At 54.3% G+C, this 16,683-nt stretch overlaps 7 protein-coding genes across 7 annotated transcripts; 3 read left to right on the forward strand and 4 right to left on the reverse strand.

The window, feature by feature from the left end:
* Positions 1 to 123: 123 nt before the first annotated feature.
* Positions 124 to 4,491, reverse strand: BDW47DRAFT_102133 (putative VPS9 domain protein). The gene is made up of 3 exons (XM_024811795.1): positions 4,178 to 4,491; positions 3,846 to 4,095; positions 124 to 3,783 (listed from the first exon to the last, which is right to left on the reverse strand). The coding sequence occupies exons 1-3, from the start codon at positions 4,253 to 4,255 to the stop codon at positions 224 to 226; spliced, it is 3,888 nt and encodes a 1,295-aa protein (XP_024674049.1). The 5' UTR covers positions 4,256 to 4,491; the 3' UTR covers positions 124 to 223.
* A 179-nt stretch (positions 4,492 to 4,670) lies between these two features.
* On the reverse strand, positions 4,671 to 5,768 carry BDW47DRAFT_102134 (mitochondrial 37S ribosomal protein uS11m). Its single transcript, XM_024811796.1, has one exon. It carries the CDS (start codon positions 5,578 to 5,580, stop codon positions 4,873 to 4,875), a length of 708 nt encoding a protein of 235 aa, XP_024674050.1. The 5' UTR covers positions 5,581 to 5,768; the 3' UTR covers positions 4,671 to 4,872.
* A 250-nt stretch (positions 5,769 to 6,018) lies between these two features.
* tim44 (protein translocase subunit TIM44) lies at positions 6,019 to 7,604 on the forward strand (the record flags this gene model as incomplete). Its single annotated transcript, XM_024816161.1, has 2 exons — positions 6,019 to 6,869; positions 6,929 to 7,604. The coding sequence occupies 2 exons, from the start codon at positions 6,019 to 6,021 to the stop codon at positions 7,602 to 7,604; spliced, it is 1,527 nt and encodes a 508-aa protein (XP_024674051.1).
* Positions 7,605 to 7,689: 85 nt separating this feature from the next.
* BDW47DRAFT_5223 (uncharacterized protein) lies at positions 7,690 to 8,157 on the forward strand. The gene has a single exon (XM_024819225.1). It carries the CDS (start codon positions 7,775 to 7,777, stop codon positions 8,024 to 8,026), a length of 252 nt encoding a protein of 83 aa, XP_024674052.1. The 5' UTR covers positions 7,690 to 7,774; the 3' UTR covers positions 8,027 to 8,157.
* Positions 8,158 to 8,329: 172 nt separating this feature from the next.
* On the reverse strand, positions 8,330 to 9,543 carry BDW47DRAFT_123979 (putative Hsc70 cochaperone (SGT); the record flags this gene model as incomplete). The annotated part of the gene is made up of 3 exons (XM_024816162.1): positions 8,330 to 8,384; positions 8,444 to 9,471; positions 9,523 to 9,543. 3 exons carry the CDS (start codon positions 9,541 to 9,543, stop codon positions 8,330 to 8,332), a joined length of 1,104 nt encoding a protein of 367 aa, XP_024674053.1.
* Positions 9,544 to 9,832: 289 nt separating this feature from the next.
* Positions 9,833 to 13,461, forward strand: BDW47DRAFT_102139 (RIC1 family protein). The gene is made up of 5 exons (XM_024811797.1): positions 9,833 to 10,230; positions 10,295 to 11,689; positions 11,734 to 12,001; positions 12,055 to 12,530; positions 12,578 to 13,461. Exons 1-5 carry the CDS (start codon positions 9,970 to 9,972, stop codon positions 13,361 to 13,363), a joined length of 3,186 nt encoding a protein of 1,061 aa, XP_024674054.1. The 5' UTR covers positions 9,833 to 9,969; the 3' UTR covers positions 13,364 to 13,461.
* A 172-nt stretch (positions 13,462 to 13,633) lies between these two features.
* Positions 13,634 to 16,543, reverse strand: BDW47DRAFT_116197 (GTP-binding protein YchF; the record flags this gene model as incomplete). The annotated part of the gene is made up of 6 exons (XM_024814894.1): positions 13,634 to 14,024; positions 14,143 to 14,283; positions 14,774 to 14,777; positions 14,886 to 15,429; positions 15,670 to 16,227; positions 16,469 to 16,543. The coding sequence occupies 6 exons, from the start codon at positions 16,541 to 16,543 to the stop codon at positions 13,634 to 13,636; spliced, it is 1,713 nt and encodes a 570-aa protein (XP_024674055.1).
* Between the last annotated feature and the right edge of the window lie 140 nt (positions 16,544 to 16,683).

Here is a 16,683-nt window from a genome sequence, read left to right on the forward strand (position 1 = left end):
CTACCTTCTTCTTGGAAGTAATTTTTCATAACGTCATCATAATTAGTGGTCAGAAATACAGACACAAAGCAAACAACACAGAAAAGAAACAGAGAAAACAAATAGAGGAAAAGGAAATGAAAAATGAATAACAAAACTGCGCCAAAGGACTAATTCTACAGAAAAGGAAAAAAAAAAAGAAACAAAAAGAAAATTATCTATATATTTTACCCCCTCACTCTGCTTATCCATCCCTCGCATTTCGCAAACACCGCTCAAGTCGCTTTCCTCTCTCCCTCTCCCGCACCAACGTATGCTTGACGAACGAACGCAGCGCATCACGACCGATCTGCTCCCGCCAAGAGGTCCACCCGGCCAGCTCGCCGACGACAACGTCCTTGTTCCAGGTGATCTCGCGGGAGATGTGGGCGACTTGGGCCTCGGATTCTTGGACCTTGTTCTCGAGGTCGCGGGCGGATTTCTGGCGCGATTCTTCGAGGCCGGGGAGATTGATGTTGAATTTGCGGGGGAGGGAAGAGGATATGAGGGAGGAGCGAGAGCGCGAGAGCGCGCGGGTTGATGCTGCGAGTGAGGAGATGAGCTTGACGGGGCGGGTGAGCGAGCTTAGGATGGCGGTTGTGGTGTTGTCGATGGCGGAGAGGCTGGCCAGGAACTGTAGGAGTGGGGAGGAGTCGGAGGCGGAAGTGGAGAGGTATGAAGCGTAGCGGGCGAAGGCGTCGACGTGGGCGGTTGGGAGTGCGCAGGTGGGCTCTTGGAGGGTTGAGATTGCGGATGAGGCTAGCGACGCGGCGTCGGCCATGTCGGAGGCGGCGTTGTGCAGTGCGTGGCCGCGTCGGATGACGCTGCGGGTGTTGGCGTGTACGCCTCGTACTGCTTCCTGCGCGTGCGATACGAATTGCTCGGTCTCGCGCATGCCGTCTTGGGTTATTTCCTCGTAGTCGTCGGCGATTGACTCGGTGAGAGCTAGCGCCTTGTGTTGGGAACGGTCGGCCATCATTTCGAGCTGGAGCTCGGGCATGAGGATGAACTCCCAGAGCATTTCGTGAGTGGAGAAGGTGGGGTGCGTGAGGAGGGTCTTGAGGAAGCGGTCCAGTTTCTCTTGCATGTCGTGGAGCACGGCGCGGGATGGCTTGGAGTGGATTTGGAAGGGGTTGCGGAAACCAGAGAGTGACGGCATGTAGGAGGCTGGATGTTCGACGGAGAGCCATTTGGCAAGATTTTCGAAGTCGGCGAGGCTGCGGCGGCAGGTGGTGACCGTGTATGTCGTTGTGGAGCTTGGCCCAGTGGCGTTATCTGGCTTTCGGTGCGGCGCACCGGATTTCAGGACGAAGCGGACAGTTGCGTCCTCGACGAAGAACGACCGGACTACGGTGGTTATACGGCCGGATGGTTCGTTTGCTACCGATGGAGGTTGCAAGACGAGGATCAGATCGTCAATGCGGTTTCGAACTTCGTCGTCCTTTGCGAGCTCCACGGCGGTCAGCCCGCGGCTTTCTTTGAGATGAACGTCCACGCGGGGATCCAAGAACAGGATCCGCACCTGGTCGGTGCGGCCGTACTTGCTCGCCATCATCAACGGCGTGAATCTCTTGTCATTTGTGGCGTTTGGATCGCAATCGCTCTCTCGAAGGATTCGAATGGTGATTCCCGGATCACTGACGATGTGCAACAGTGTATTGCCCCTTAAGTCGACGTGCTCATCCAGTCGCAAAGGCTTGCCATCCCTTTGGCATTTTTGGGCAGCTGTCAATGCATCATTCACCATAGCATTGTAATTGGGATGGTCGTAAGATCGACACAGGGCAAAAAGCGGCGTTTGCCCGTGCTTATCATGTTGTGTCCAGGGAAGAAGTCCATTCAGTCTATGCATCACCGATGGTGAGCTGAACAGATAGTGGGCAACGGTACGCCCATGCACATCTGCCATCCCTAAGTACGAGGAAATGGCATCCTTGTCAGCCGACGCGAAAAGAAAATCAAGCAAGATATCAACTATGTCCGTATGAGCGAGCTGAACGGCGGCATTGAGTAATGTCGTCCCGTCAGTATTTGTGTCCTCCAGGATGTCATTTAGCGGATAATACTCCTCGAGGCTGAGCAAATACCTCAAGGCGTCCGCCCGGCGGTTTTCCACAGCCATCATGGGGATAGAATCACCAGCAGGGTCTTGCGTCTTGGTCAGTGTCTCGATCGAGCTGTCTCCTTCGATAGCACTGCTGATTGAGTCCAGGGTGGTGGTTCGCGAAATCATCGAAACACCAGACGATTCTGAGAAGCTGCGAACATTCATTGACACTTTCTTGACACGACGGGGCACATCGGTGTGGGAAGAGTCATCTGCCCATGTCTGGAAAGGGAAGACATGTGAAAGTGGTGGAGCTTCAGGCGGATTGTTCAGGTCAACATGGCCATCAGATCTGCTGTTGCGCATGGGCAAAACGGCGCGGAAGTGGCGTTCAGAGTCGTGAGCATCGGTATTGAAAAAGACAGAAGTTTCGTCGTGTTCGCTGGGCGTCTCGTCTATAGCCGAATCATCACCATAGGGTTCAAGGATGGCTCTCATGTCATTGACTCGTCCAGCTTTGGTAGCACTCCAAAGGCGCCTATTCCGAATACTAGACCTTCGGAGACCAGCCGAATCGGTCACTAGATAGGTGAGAACGCCTTCGAATGTACTCAAAGCGTAGCCCATTTCGCCACTATCAACATCATCGATGTAGATGAAATGCTGCATGTATAGGAGTCGAGCTTGAAGATGCTTGACCTGGGACCGGATGACCACCACGAGTAGCAGGGAAACCAATACGTCGGCATTGACTGTCACGACTGGCTGCTTTTCAGATGATTGTGGATTCAGTCTGTCATAACTTCCCGAATACGACAGAATCTTGACGGTCTCGAGCAAGATGCTCAGCATTTCGTGGGGGCTTTTGCCGTCTAGGATCTTCCGAAATTCTTCCACTGCCCTGCCGAGTCGTCGCAACAGCTCTCTTTTGCCTTCACGGCCGCCTTCGACGGAGATGCCCACTTGCGAGACGTCTATACTCTCCATTTGACGTATTCGAGATTCGAGTTCTGCGTCCTCAGGCCGGCGAAATTTGCATAGCCGGGGGAAGAGGAGTGATTCATGGACCTGCTCGGCGACATACCGCTCGATGAGTCGTTCCACCAACGGCCCGGTGAGATCTGTTGTGGCGCCAAGGTAAGATAATTGTTGCTTGTCGACGAGCCGGAATAGGTCAATCGCGGCTGTCACGGCGGTCTCGAGGCTCCGGCGCATCAAGTCTTCGTCGTCTTCGAAATACTCCTCGGAATTGAACGGAAGCCCATCCTTGCGAGACGATACAGAGCTTCGAGTCGACGCGACCTCATCAAAAGGGAAGTCGTCACGGTCTCGCCCCCGCTCATAGTCATCAAACGTTCGCGGCGAGCGAGACGGTGGCGGCGGCAACGGCTTTCCCAGTTCTTTTCCGAATTCTCGAAACAGCCTCTCCAAGCCCGGCTGCATCTGTCTGGCGATCATCGGGAAATGCTCGAGCAGTTCACTGAAGGACTTGATCTCCTTCTTTTGTGGCGCACCCGCCGACTCTCCAGGCTTGACCCCACCGGTAACCTTCTTGTGTGGTAATGCCCCAGGCACCACGGCGGAGATGATCTTCCCAGGGTCGAACGAGCCGATCAACGGCCGCGAGATGTAGTAGATCAGCCATGGCTGCGAGTCGTGGCTTGGGGTATAGTAGAGAGCATCTGACACCAGCTGGACCTGAGTGAGAGATTTGAAGCCTAGATCTGCAGGTCAGCAGCTGCCCGGAGGGAACGGAAGACCGTCAAGGGGTTGAATCCACCTTTGTTACTGTACACCGAATTCTCCTTTATTATCACTGTGCGCCCATTTACGGTAGTTACCTGCTTCGCCTTTCCTCTGTTGTCGCGAACGTTCGAATCATCCTTCCCTCCGGCAGCTCCGTTCGGGACGGGGGCCCGCAAGGTATGGCTTCCCAGAAATTCTTCGGAGACGACGAGGTCGGAATAGAAGAGAGATGATTCGCGGTCGCGCGACCCGACCAAGGATTCAGTCACAGGCACTAGAAGGACCTAAAGACGGGGACTTGTGAGCGGGGATGCATCCCAGATGGGGTGGGGAGATGGGATAGGTATAGTTTCAAGGCCGCCATACATGATTCTCGATCGGCAGGCACTGCCCCGGGACAGTGCTTCGGAAGAAGGCTCGCAGGAAGGGGTTTAGAGGGTGCATCCAAACGATCTTGGACGACTGCCCGGCGAAAGAGCTCTGGTACTCATCAAGCCGTCGGTGTGGAGCTCCAGGAGGACTTGCGCTGCTCGATCGTCACAGGGGAGCAGCTCCGGCGCATGTGTCTCCAGGCAACGGTATCGCGATGTGGCCACAACCCGATGTCCGTAATCCCGGGGGAAAAGCACCTTGTCCAGTGGAAGATAATAAAGAGTGATCGCTATAACGCGTCGTTCAATTCAACAAAAGTTTGGAATGAGGGGGAGGTGAAGCAAGTCAGTCGCCAACATTCACGGAGTTCAAGTTGGAGATCTGGGTGCTGCTGGCACTAGACCGCATCGGGTAATCTAGTCTGCCTAAGGTTCCGTGCCTGCAAATCAAACAGTCTCGGCCACCGATTTCGAGAAAAGATTACAAAGGAGGCAGAATACGGTAGCTACATTGGATTCAGGCCTTTCCTGGTCTCTGGAATAAGCCAACTAGTGTACAAGTGTTGGGTCACTCAAATAAACATGAAACCCGGGGGATCCCTTTCGATCCCCTCACGAAACCCGTCGAAATGGATGTATTCTTCCTCCGCAATCAAAGACATAAACATTTCCCAAACAAAAACGAATGGCTTAACCCAGCCGGCGAACCTTCCGGCTCCTGGTACCACCGAACTTGATTCTGGTAGCGTCCGTTACCCGGCTAACAAGTCCTCGAACGTTTTTGCCCTCATTTCCCAGCAGGACCTTCGTGAACGCTTCCCGGCCGAGAGCAAACCCACGGAAGATGATATCCAGTCTCTGTATTTGGAGCAGAAGACCTCTCTCCTGAATCTGAGCAAACACATGTGCGGACAGCTGATACGCGGGATCGAAGCCCGCACGACCGCCTTTGCGGAAACCGAGGTTGCCACAACTCATCGTGAACAGGGGGCTGCCGTTTGGCCGGGTCAAGGTAATGACCGTGTTGTGCTTGTGCGCGTAGACGTGGAGGTGGTGCGGAGGGGATCGGTCGGCGTAGGGTTGTTTAAGAATTTCGGCTTCGAGGCTCTCCGCCATTCTGGAGTAATCCCGGCTCACGTTCTGGGACGGACGGCCGGCCTCTCCCTGCATCATCCGGGTAATCGCCGACAGGGGCGAGTCGTCCTTGGACTGCTCATTTTGCGGGTTCAGGAACTGCTTCTCGAGCTCGCGGTTCTTGTCTCGAGAGGAGGCTGCTGCTGTTCTCAGGGTCGTCGTCGAGAAAGGGCGCATGGAACACGTGGAGGGGACTCGAAGGGAGAACTGCCGGGCAGACAAAGGCGCAGCCTTCGTCAAGACGTTGACAATCGAAGTGTTCATCTTTGCGGTTGCCTCTTGAGGGCGTAGGTGGTAGGAAAAGAGCGCGGCGGACGCACCGACCAACGCAGTCAACGATCAAGCAGGAAAAAGAAGAATTCAATGATATCGTAGGTCACCAGAAGGAACAGAGACAGGGTGTGATGCGGCGCAAACCGAACTGGGCCGGGAACGAAAAGGGCGGAAGAAACCCCGGCCGAATTTTCGAATTCTTGGCGTTTCCATCCGCCTCAATCGTCCAACTCAACTTTTTTCCTTCTCCAAACCGCCTTTCCGACATCGCTCACTTGCCTCCTCTTCCCTTCTCCACGCGCTACTCCCTCAACCACGATTCGATTCTTGGGGCGTGGCTCACTTTTAGACCTTTATTGATTTCTTAATCACCTTTATCCCCTCCCTTCTCTCCTTCTCGACCTCTAGAGCATGATTTCGGCTACCAGGATGTCGGCCACCGCTCGGGCGGCTACCTTGCGCCCTCAAATGCCGACGCTCAAGAGCTCGTACGCTCAGCGGTCATTGATCCAGGCTTCCTCCTATTCGACATCACCGTCCAGGACCGCCCTCCCGTTGAACCCTCTGCCTGCGAACCGTCCCGTCGCCCAGATCCTCTCTCCGTACGCCACCCTCCCGTTGTCGAGATCTTTCCATGCCGCCACTTCCCTCTGGCAACAGCAGCAACAACAACAACAGAAAGAACAGCAGAAGGAGAAGCAATCTGAAGACGCGAAGGATGAAAAGGATGGAGAGTCCAAGGAAGAGGGACAGTCCGGTGACGGAAAGAAGGATGCGCCTCCGCCCCCGCCCCATGGTGACAAATCCCCCTGGCAAGTGTTCCGCGAGACTCTTCAGACGGAGTTCAAGGCTTCCAAGGAGTGGGAAGAATCCACCAAGGCTCTGGCATCGTCAGCGCATGAATTCAGAGAGAGCGAGAACATTAAGAAGGCTCGTGCCGCCTACGAAGCCGCCTCGGGAGCCGCTACTAGCCGGACCTCGACTGTGCTCAAGACCACCGGGAAGGCCATTGGCACGGGTGCCGCGTGGACCTGGAACACCGGCGTTGTGAAAGGCCTGCGAAAGGGTGTGAACGCGACGGGAGAGGGGCTCGAAAAGGCCACCCGACCTGTGCGAGAGACCGAGGCCTACAAGAACGTGAAGGACGCCATTGATGATGGCAGCAGCTCTCGGTATGGTGGTTGGATTGAAAAGGAGGAGCGACGCAAGCAGCGACAGCTTCGCGAACAGATGGAGGCCAAGGCTGGCCACAAGTCTGGGCCAATTGTTGAGGACCCGAAGTAAGCATACTGTGATGTTCGAGATCTGTGATGTCGACCTGATACTAATGGATTTAAAGTGCTGGAACCAACGTCACACTGCACAAGGATGCCGCGTGGAAAGAGTCGTGGCGCGATTTCAAGGATTCCAACCCTATGATGCAGAAGCTCTTCACGTTCAAGGAGACCTACAATGAGTCCGAGAACCCTCTGATCAGCACCGCCCGCAGCATCACCGACCGCGTTGCTGGATTCTTTGCCGAAAACGAGACGGCCATGGTTGTCAAGAAGTTCCGGGAGATGGATCCCAACTTCCAGATGGAAACCTTCTTGAGGGACATGCGCGAGTACATCCTCCCGGAGGTGCTTGACGCCTACGTGAAGGGTGATACCGAGACCCTCAAGCTTTGGCTCTCGGACGCCCAGTTCCACGTCTACGCTGCCCTGGCGCAGCAGTACACCACCGCCGGCCTCAAGTCCGATGGCCGGATTCTCGATATCCGTGGCGTTGACGTCACGCACGCGCGGATGCTGGACCCCGGTGAGATCCCGGTGTTCGTGGTGACCTGCCGCACGCAAGAAGTCCACGTGTATCGCAACACGAAGACCAACGAGCTCGCCGCCGGTATGGAGGACAAGGTCCAGCTGGTGACCTACGCCATTGGCTTGACGCGGATCCCCGACGAGGTCAACAACCCCGAGACCCGCGGGTGGAGATTGATCGAGCTGCAGAAGGCCGCCCGTGACTACATCTAAGCCTCGGTTGCTCTTCCATACACCCTTTCTCCCATTTCCGACGATTTACAAACACTCATGTCTTGATTATCGGCGATCCCTGATGAATTCCTCCCACCTCCCATCTTTTCTCCATTGTTTTGATATCATCCGACTGTACAATATTGTTCCCAAATAGAGACCAGGCGGAAATGGCGCTCGTGTTTGAGACAGTAACCATGACTAATTACGCTGGAAATCTTCCTTTTTATTTTTTTCTTCATTTCGTGCCCAGTGACTGTATTATCTTTCTTTTTTTCTTATTCACTTGGTTCGATTCCCCAAAACCTTGGGGCGACACGGACCTTTATGGGAACTGTGGAGACTGCAGGTCTCTTTCCATATGGATCCTGTCTGTTGGGAGTCTTGTCTATTCTGGTGTATATGGCGTCTTATCCGGTTAACTCACCGCTCCACTCTTCGCATTGCATCTGGGCCGATGCTCAGCTTGTTGGCTTTATTAGCTGGTTCTTGTATCTATGAAATAAATTATGAGTTGTGTTTCATATTGTCGTTTGTAAATAGCAGTACGCCTAGCACGTGGCTATTCTTCACTCGGGAGGCCACACAAAAACGGAACACTACTGGTATCACTTCATTGCGTCAAGCTCTATCTCACTTCACAACTAAGAAAATAGCCGGCAGAATATTACTAGGGCCAATCTGATTCAAAGAATTCAAACGTATCGAACATAAATGCAAAGTTTTTATCCCTGATTACCGCGGTCAGCTCCGCCGCCACCACCCATCATATTACGTGCCCTATTGTAAATCTTCGTTAGCATTTCAACGACCCATCTGGCATATATAGAGGAACTCACATATCAGCAAGGCTGGGGTCGTTCATCAATTGAGACATGTCCGGCATGCCGCCGCCACCGCGGAAGTTGTCGGCCATCTGTCTCAGCTGGGGGTTGTTCATGAGGTTGCCCAGCATGTCCGGGTTGCTCATGAGGTTCTGGGCCATGCTCGCGAACATGGGGTTGCTCATGATCGAGCTCAGATCGGGCATACCGCCACCACCGCCGCCGCCGCCGCCACCGCCGCCTCCAAGCATGCTGGCCAGCGAAGAGAGGTCGGGCATACCACCGCCACCGCCGCCGCGAGAGGCGCCAGGAGCCTCATCGACAGCATCAGCAGGAGGCTCCGAGCCACTGCTCACCTCCGCGATCTTTCTCTTGGTAGTCTCAAGGCCCCTCTTCATGGCATCACTGCCACCGTTACCCTCGGCTTCGATACCCTTCTCGTAGGCCTCCTTGGCACCGTTGAAATCGGCAATATCAAACCGGGCGAGTCCCAGCCGGCTCCACGCCTTGGAGTACTTAGGATCAACCGCAACGGCGAGCTCGGCATCGTCGATAGCCTTCTGGTGTTGTCCGGACGCGGAGTAGGCAGCAGCGCGGTTGGAGAGATAGATAGGGTTGGCGGGGGCAGCCTCCAGCGCCTTGGAGTAGCGCTCGATAGCAGCGGGGTAGTCCTTGCGAGCCATCGCGCTGTTTCCTTCAGACTTCAGCTTATCGGATTCGGGCGTAGGGGCGCCAGCCTGGGGCTTGGAGCTCTCTTGGGCCGGGCTGGGCTGAGACTGGGCACCACTGCTGGCGGATGCCTCGCCGGAGGGCTTTCTCCTGAGCTTCTCGTAAACACTGTAGATGCCCGTCAACGACTGGCCACCCACGGCATCCTTGACCGCGGCCTCATCGGACGGGTCGACCTTGAAGGTATCGGCGATGCACGACTGGGCGATCTCGATCGACTCCGCATCGTCAGCAGTCAGGGTGCCGTCTTTCAGGCTGGAGCCCAGGAAGTCGATGATCGCAAGCGCCAGGCGCTTGTTGGATTCTGTCGGGGCCTAATTGAGATAGTAATTAGAAATGATAGATGCAACCAAGGTACCATATACCGAGCAAGGATCCCTTACCATTCTCAAAATCAGATATCAGGGGTGATGTGGATGAGACAGGAGGACAGATGATGTCGCGGGGAATTTGGGGCTGCGGGGACTTTCCAATCGGTTCCATATCCAGAAATCGTCGTAACTTTCCATGTACTGCAAGAATACCAAAATTACGGCTAATCCCAATCGGGAGTTTGTTCGGTTTGTTCGGCTTCTGGAGCTCCCGCAGCACGTGATCAGCCCCCCCGTCTCTGCTGCATCTCCGCATTCTCGTCGGTCCCTCCTCCATCCCCTCAAATCATTGACATTACGATAAGGACACTCGGTTGGACATGGCTGGCAAGCTTGGGATTCACCTTGCCCCGATTTCCACGGTTTGAGTGTCTTTGTTCTCCCGAAGATGACTCTCTGTGAGCTTGTTCCCCTCGGTATCTCTCGCACCCGTGTCGAGCCATGTACTGGCCCAATGGCGTCCCCCGGGTCTATGCGATCAACGGCCCCGGAATCCCACACTCATGGTCCGATGATGATGAGGCGGTAGAGCTGGAGACCTCTGTGGAGCAGAGACTGACGCTGACCGAAAATGAACCGAAACCCCCGTCTGGAACGGATTCGGCGTGGGCGGAGGAGGCTATCACCGGTCTCTGTGTGTCGCGGAGCGGTCATATATTCGCGACCCTGAGTCGGTCGTCAATCGCCGTTTGGCAAACACGGGTATGTTCCGGGATACCTTCTATCTTGCCCTGGGTCGGGTGCGTGAACTAAGCTTATCTATCAGCCTACCGCCGTTGTCGCCGCCGTTACACGGTCCGCGTCGTCCCTCGAGACCTATGGCCCCAATGTAGCCCTACTCATGCATCCGGACTCTACGATTCTCGTCGTTCAAACCCAAAACGGATACTTACTTACCTATACCATCGCCTCCGACCCTAATAGCAGAGTTTACGAGCAGAAATTCGATCCGTCCACACAAACCCGCCGTCAGCAGATTGCCCGCCTGTCCAACAAGGAGGATGCCAATGGAATCCGCGATGTTAGTATCCGGTTTAGAATGGCCATCAAGATCGAGTCGGGGATTGTCAAAGCCCTCGCTCTGGACCATGAACTGGTGGTCGCCACGGTCAAGCCGGCGGCCATCCAGTGCATTCGATGGAGTCCAGATGCGACTGGGTCTCAGACTACATCGGAACTCCTGAGTCGGATATTGGGCGTCTCCAAACGGACCTCTATCACCGACATGGTGTATGACCGTGCCATCAACCTCTTAGTCTGGGTCACCAACGAAGGACAGGCATACGCAGTCCAACGCGTCTCTGAGACACCGGACGAACCCGACGCCCCCAAAAAGCTCTTCCACGGCCACTGTTTCCATGACCCAAAACACGAAGGTGAGAGAGCAGTGAAGGTCGCTGTCAATGCGCGATTTTCCCTCCTCACGGTGAACTGCGCCAATGGCGAAATTCTCGTCTACACCGCCAAAGACTATTTTGGAAACGTGCCGCTGTCTCAAAAGCTTCAGCTCCCAGCCTCGCCAATGACAACGGGCGATCTTTCCTTCCTGTCTTATTCACCAGATGGGTATTGTCTTTTCGCCGGCTACAATCGCGGATGGACGACGTGGAGTGTCTTTGGCAAGCTGGTAGGCAACAGTTTCACCTCAGACCGGTCTCTGGCCAAGTCGAAAGCGGAAGATTGGGTGGCTGGAGTCTCGCACGGCTGCTGGATCGGCGGTGGCTCAGATATCATCCTCGCTGCTCGTAACGATCGTCGCTTGTGGGTTTTGGAAACAGCACGGAGCTCTTTGACAGGGTGCTATTCATCTGCAAACCTCGCACGGGGCTTGTTACAGACGGGGACGGAAGTCATCCTGTACCGTGGCCATGATTTACCAGACCTCATGTCGATATCCGGCAAGGACTCTTTGTGGCATCATGCCCAATATCCCCCTGGTTACTTGCATTCCCAGTGGCCAATCCGCTCCAGCGTGGTCTCTCAGGACGGGCGATATGTAGCCATCGCCGGTAGACGGGGTCTAGCGCATTACAGCGTGAATAGCGGACGGTGGAAGATCTTTGAAGACCCCAAAATCGAAAACTCATTTGCTGTGCGGGGTGGCATGTGCTGGTACGGCCATATTTTGATCGCCGCCGTCGAGAGCGACGGTTCTTACGAGGTAGGTGCCACTTTGTAAAACGTTGGACGAGGCTAACGAGACAGCTACGACTATATTCCCGAGAACTCCCCCTGAACAACCATTCCATCTTGCACATAGAATACCTCCCCTCACCTGTGGTCTTCATCGGGCCGTCGGGCGAAGACTCCATCCTTGTTTATACCTACGACAACATCCTTTATCATTATATTATAAATGCGACGCAACCTCGGATTACATTGGTCCCGGTGGGCCAGATTGCCTTCAACGGGATTGTACGAGCGCCCACTCGAGTGCGGGCAATCAGTTGGGTCTTGCCTGATGATCAGATGCGTATGTTCCTCATCTTTCTCCCTGTTGAATCGACATGGTACTTATCAGTGCAGGCAATGGCGATCCATCTCAAGATGTCAAAGTTGCATCCGTGCTTCTCTTGGTTGATGGGAATTTGGTTCTACTCCAGCCGTCACTGTCTGATAGCGGTGACCTGAAATATGACATGCGGGTGGTTGCTCACGACGTCGAGTACTACATCTTGATGCGAGACCAGGTGTCCTTCAATTTTACTCAACCTATGGACGAGTCGCTTCCTCCCAGCCCGGCCGCCGAATTGGCTCTGAACATGTACCACAATAACCTTTCTCTGAGGGATTCTCTCTGGACGTTTTGTGGGAAGGATCTACTCGCGTGGGGTGATGTGCAGGACGTGCTGCGGCGGGAGGATGTGCCCAAAGCGATCGAAATGCCCTTGGACTTTTATCCGCTCTCGGTCTTGCTCAGCAAGGGTATTGTACTGGGTGTGGAATCAGAGATGATCCAGCGTCGGGATGTCACGTTCTCGGTGTTGAAGTTTGCCATCCGAGTATGTCCTCTCCCTTCGACATGAAATCCACTAGGCTAACCAGACAGACCCATCTATTCCTCCCCTACTTCCTCCAATACAGCCTCGTGAATGGCGACATGCCGTCGGCACTATCCCTCAGCCAGCACTTCGCGCACCTCTCCTACTTCCCGCACGCCCTAGAAGTCCTCCTCCACCACGTCCTCGACGACGAAGTGGACAACGAAAGCAAAGACAGCAAAACCAACGACCCGTCCCTAAAACACGACCCCCTCCTCCCCTCAGTCATCTCCTTCCTGCAAGCCTCCCTCCCTACAAAAGTCTACCTCGACATCGTCGTGCAGTGCACACGCAAAACAGAACTCCGCTCCTGGCGCACCCTCTTCACCTACCTCCCCCCTCCCAAAGACCTCTTCGAGCAAGCCCTCAAGCTCAACTCCCTCAAAACGGCCGTCGGCTACCTCCTCGTCCTCCAAGCCTTCGACGACGACGACAACGGCCACGAAGCCCCCATCGAAGACTACGTCGTGCGGCTCATTGCGCTCGCCTCGCACAAGAGCGACTGGGATCTGTGTGCGGAGCTCGCGCGGTTCCTGATCGCGCTCGACGGGTCAGGCGACATGCTGCGCCGGGCGGTGTCTCGAGCGGGTCTGCGCAACGGAAACGGCCAGGTGAACGGGTCTAGTACCAGCGTTAGGGGCCTGGGGCTGGCGATCACGCCGCCTTGGTCGACGTCCCCGGCTTCATCGCTGTCGTTGTCTATGGGAAGAGGAGAAAGCGGGGATGTATCCCCGCGCGGGGACATGTCGCCTAGTGCGGAAGAAGCGTTGGATAGGGTGGATGATTTGCCTTGACTTGCAGAATTGAATGTACATACCTGATTGATTTTGATTACATACCTTCTTCACACGTCTATATATGCTGTTATAGTTTCAATTGATTTATCATATCCCCCTAGACAGACAAAACGATATCAGGTATCATCAACCCATAACTAACTAAACTCAAGAAAAAACACTTAAAAGAAACAACCATACCACAAATAAGAAAGGAAACAGATCAACAAAAACCATACCATATCCGAAGAAACCCCCCTACCCCCCCACACCGAAGGTAAGGAAAAACTAATCAAGAACCATCCCCCACAACCCATCCCCCAAATAATGCCCCTCCTCCAAGGCAACCCCCTTCCCCTTCTGCTTGATCTCCTCCGTGCCGACCTTCAACGGCCCAACCAGACAAGCCAACTCCTTCCCCTCAGCCACAACAGCGACCACCGTGCCCGCTTCCAACTGATGTTCCGCATCGGGCAGCCGTCCACCGGGGGAGGTGAGACCCGGCGCCATGAGCGTCGCGCCGGACAGCACGAAGCGGATAGCGCCGCGGTCGATCTGGATGGTGGGGAGGGCGGAGGGATACGCGTGGACGAGTTTCAGGTGCGGGATGGGCGGGCCGTCTTGGGGTTGGTAGAAGAGGGGTTCGGTGGAGATTGAGTAGAGGGTGCACTTGTCTGGTCTGGTCGTTGTCTTCTGTCAGTTTCTTCATTGATAGATAGATAGATAGATAGATAGATAGATAGATATGTGTGTATACACAGTGGGTGATAGAAGGTGCGGAAAAAGGGGCGCCATACAGCTTCACAGCATCCAGCTGGGCCTTCTTCGGCAAGACCTCGTCGATATAAGGCTCGAAACCGGGGTGCGCGTCGAGGAATTTCTGACGCAGGCCGCGCTGGACGGAGGATTTGACTTTTGAGCGCGCGGAGGGGGCAAGACTATTTTACCGTTCTGTTAGCTTATCATTCTTGTCTTTTTTCTCCTCCATAATCAGAGTCAGAGTCATTTCTTCTTCATCGTCTTCTTCTTCTCTTCTGCATGACAGCTATGTCCTCCCTTGACTGGGGCGAGGAGATTGATGCTTGCTGATGAGGGGGAGTGCAGGCGGGGTTATATTTTTTTCTTCCTGTGTTCTTTTCTCTTTTGTTTTCTTTCTGTTTTCTTTCTCCTTGTGTTTGCCCTCTGGTACTAAAGACACGGCAACTAGACACATTGGGTCAACTCACTCCTTTTTAAACATGATGGCGGTGCTGGTGTTATATGGTGTGTTGCAGACTGTTGCAGTACTGAGAGCTCCGCTGGCGCGGGGAAGTTGTCATGTCACGTGACATTTTTACGGCGGTAAAAATAAGATACTACATCATATCATGTCGGGTCTGGTGATGGTAGGTATACGATGGTATATGATGGGGCCTGGTGTCTGAAAACGGAACTACGATTACGATGTACAGTCCAAGATACTGAGAAACTGAAAATCATGCTACGATCGGGTACATTCAGATACTAATACTTTTATTCATCTATTTATCTGTTTATCCACGTGCAGCACCCGCCTTGATCAACAAGACATCGCCGTCCTCGACGACGTATTCCTTGCCCTTGGTCATGACCTTGCCGGCCGCCTTGACAGCGGACTCGTCGCCGAGCTCGCGCAGGGTTTCATAGTTGTAGACGACAGCCTGGATGAAGGTCTTCTCAAAGTCGGTGTGGATGACACCGGCCGCGGCGGGCGCCTTGATGCCCTTGCGGATGGTCCACTGGCGGACCTCGTCCTCACCGGTGGTGAAGAAGCTGGCCAGGTTGAGCACCTTGCGCATGGTGGTGATGACCTTGGGCAGACCGGACTTGGTCTCCAGCTTCTTGCACTCCTCCTCGGCGGCCTTCTCGTCGCCGATCAGGGTCAGACGCTCCTCGAAGCAGGCCGAGATGGGCAGCAGAGGATCGCCGGGGGAGTTGGTCTTGACCCACTCAAAGACCTTGGGCAGGTACTTGTTCTTCTGGCGGATGTAATCCCTCTCACTCAGGTTGACCAGATACACGACCGGCTTGGCGGTGAGCAGCAGAAGGGGGTTGATAACCTCGACCTGGATTCATCATTAGCGAGTTGCCAAGCAGAATCGTGAAGATCAATGGCAGAATGTGAATTGGTATCAGATTGGATGTTCTCTCATGGCACCTCTACGTGAGTTTATAAAAAATGAGGTACTCGACGAGCTGGGATTATAGAGCGAACGCTCTTGTTCATCATAATAGGCAACCCCGAGGGGTAGGACGGAATGGGATAAAAAGGGATACAAAGACAAAGAAAAGAATGATAAACGTACCTCCTTAGGAGCCCAGTCGCCGTGTCTGACATCCTTGCCAGCCTGCAGGTGAGCCAGGATCTTCTCAACGGTCGCCTCCTCCTCACGGAGCTTCTTCATCTCCAGGGACTGGCCACCACGACGAGTCTGCTTCTTCAGGTTGTCGAGAGCCTTCTCGGTGAACTCGATATCCTTGACGCGCAGCTCCTCGCTGATGATGTTCAGATCACGCTGGGGGTCGACATCACCCTCGACGTGGATGATCTCGGCGTCGTCGAAGCAACGGACGACCTGGAAGATGGCATCGACGGCACGGATGTGCGACAAGAAGGAGTTACCGAGACCGGCACCGGTGGAGGCACCACGGGTCAGACCGGCGATATCATAGACCGTCAAGTTGGCGGGGACGCGCGACTTGGGCTTGTAGTGCTCACAGAGCCAGTCGAAGCGGTCATCGGGGACGATGACACGAGCCTCTTCGGGGTCGATGGTGGCATAGGGGAAGTTGGCCGGGTTACCCAGGGAGGACTTGGTAATAGCCTGGAAGAGGGTGGATTTACCGACGTTGGCCAGACCAACCTACATACTGTTAGGTTCCTGCATGGAAGACTTCATGACAGTCCATAATGGGAGTCACATGGTGAATGTGAAAGAAAGGAAGACCAAGAAGTCCAGGAAGGGGGAAGGACAGGTTTAAATAGGAGAGAGTGCGGAAGAAAGAAAGAGAGAAAAAAATTAAGCGGGTGGGCAGAAAAAAAAAAAAAAAAAACAAACCCGCCAAGAAAGAAAAAAGAAAAGACAAGGCGGTGTGCTCACATACGATACCACTCTTCAGGTTGTTACCCGGACGGCCCAGCATGACCTTCTCCTGCACCTGCGCCTTCTTGGGAGGCATTTTCTTGTTCTTGGATTTTCGTTTACTAGAATAGAAACGAGAAGAAAGGAAAGAAGTGGGGGGACGGGTAGGGAAGAAGGAAGAAGAAGTGAGGGAGGAAGCAAAGAGGAGGGATGAAGAGGGAGAGGAAGAAGAGGGGA

The sequence above is a fragment of the Aspergillus candidus genome, assembly GCF_002847045.1.
Source record: "Aspergillus candidus strain CBS 102.13 unplaced genomic scaffold BDW47scaffold_10, whole genome shotgun sequence".
Taxonomy (NCBI): Eukaryota; Fungi; Ascomycota; class Eurotiomycetes; order Eurotiales; family Aspergillaceae; genus Aspergillus; species Aspergillus candidus.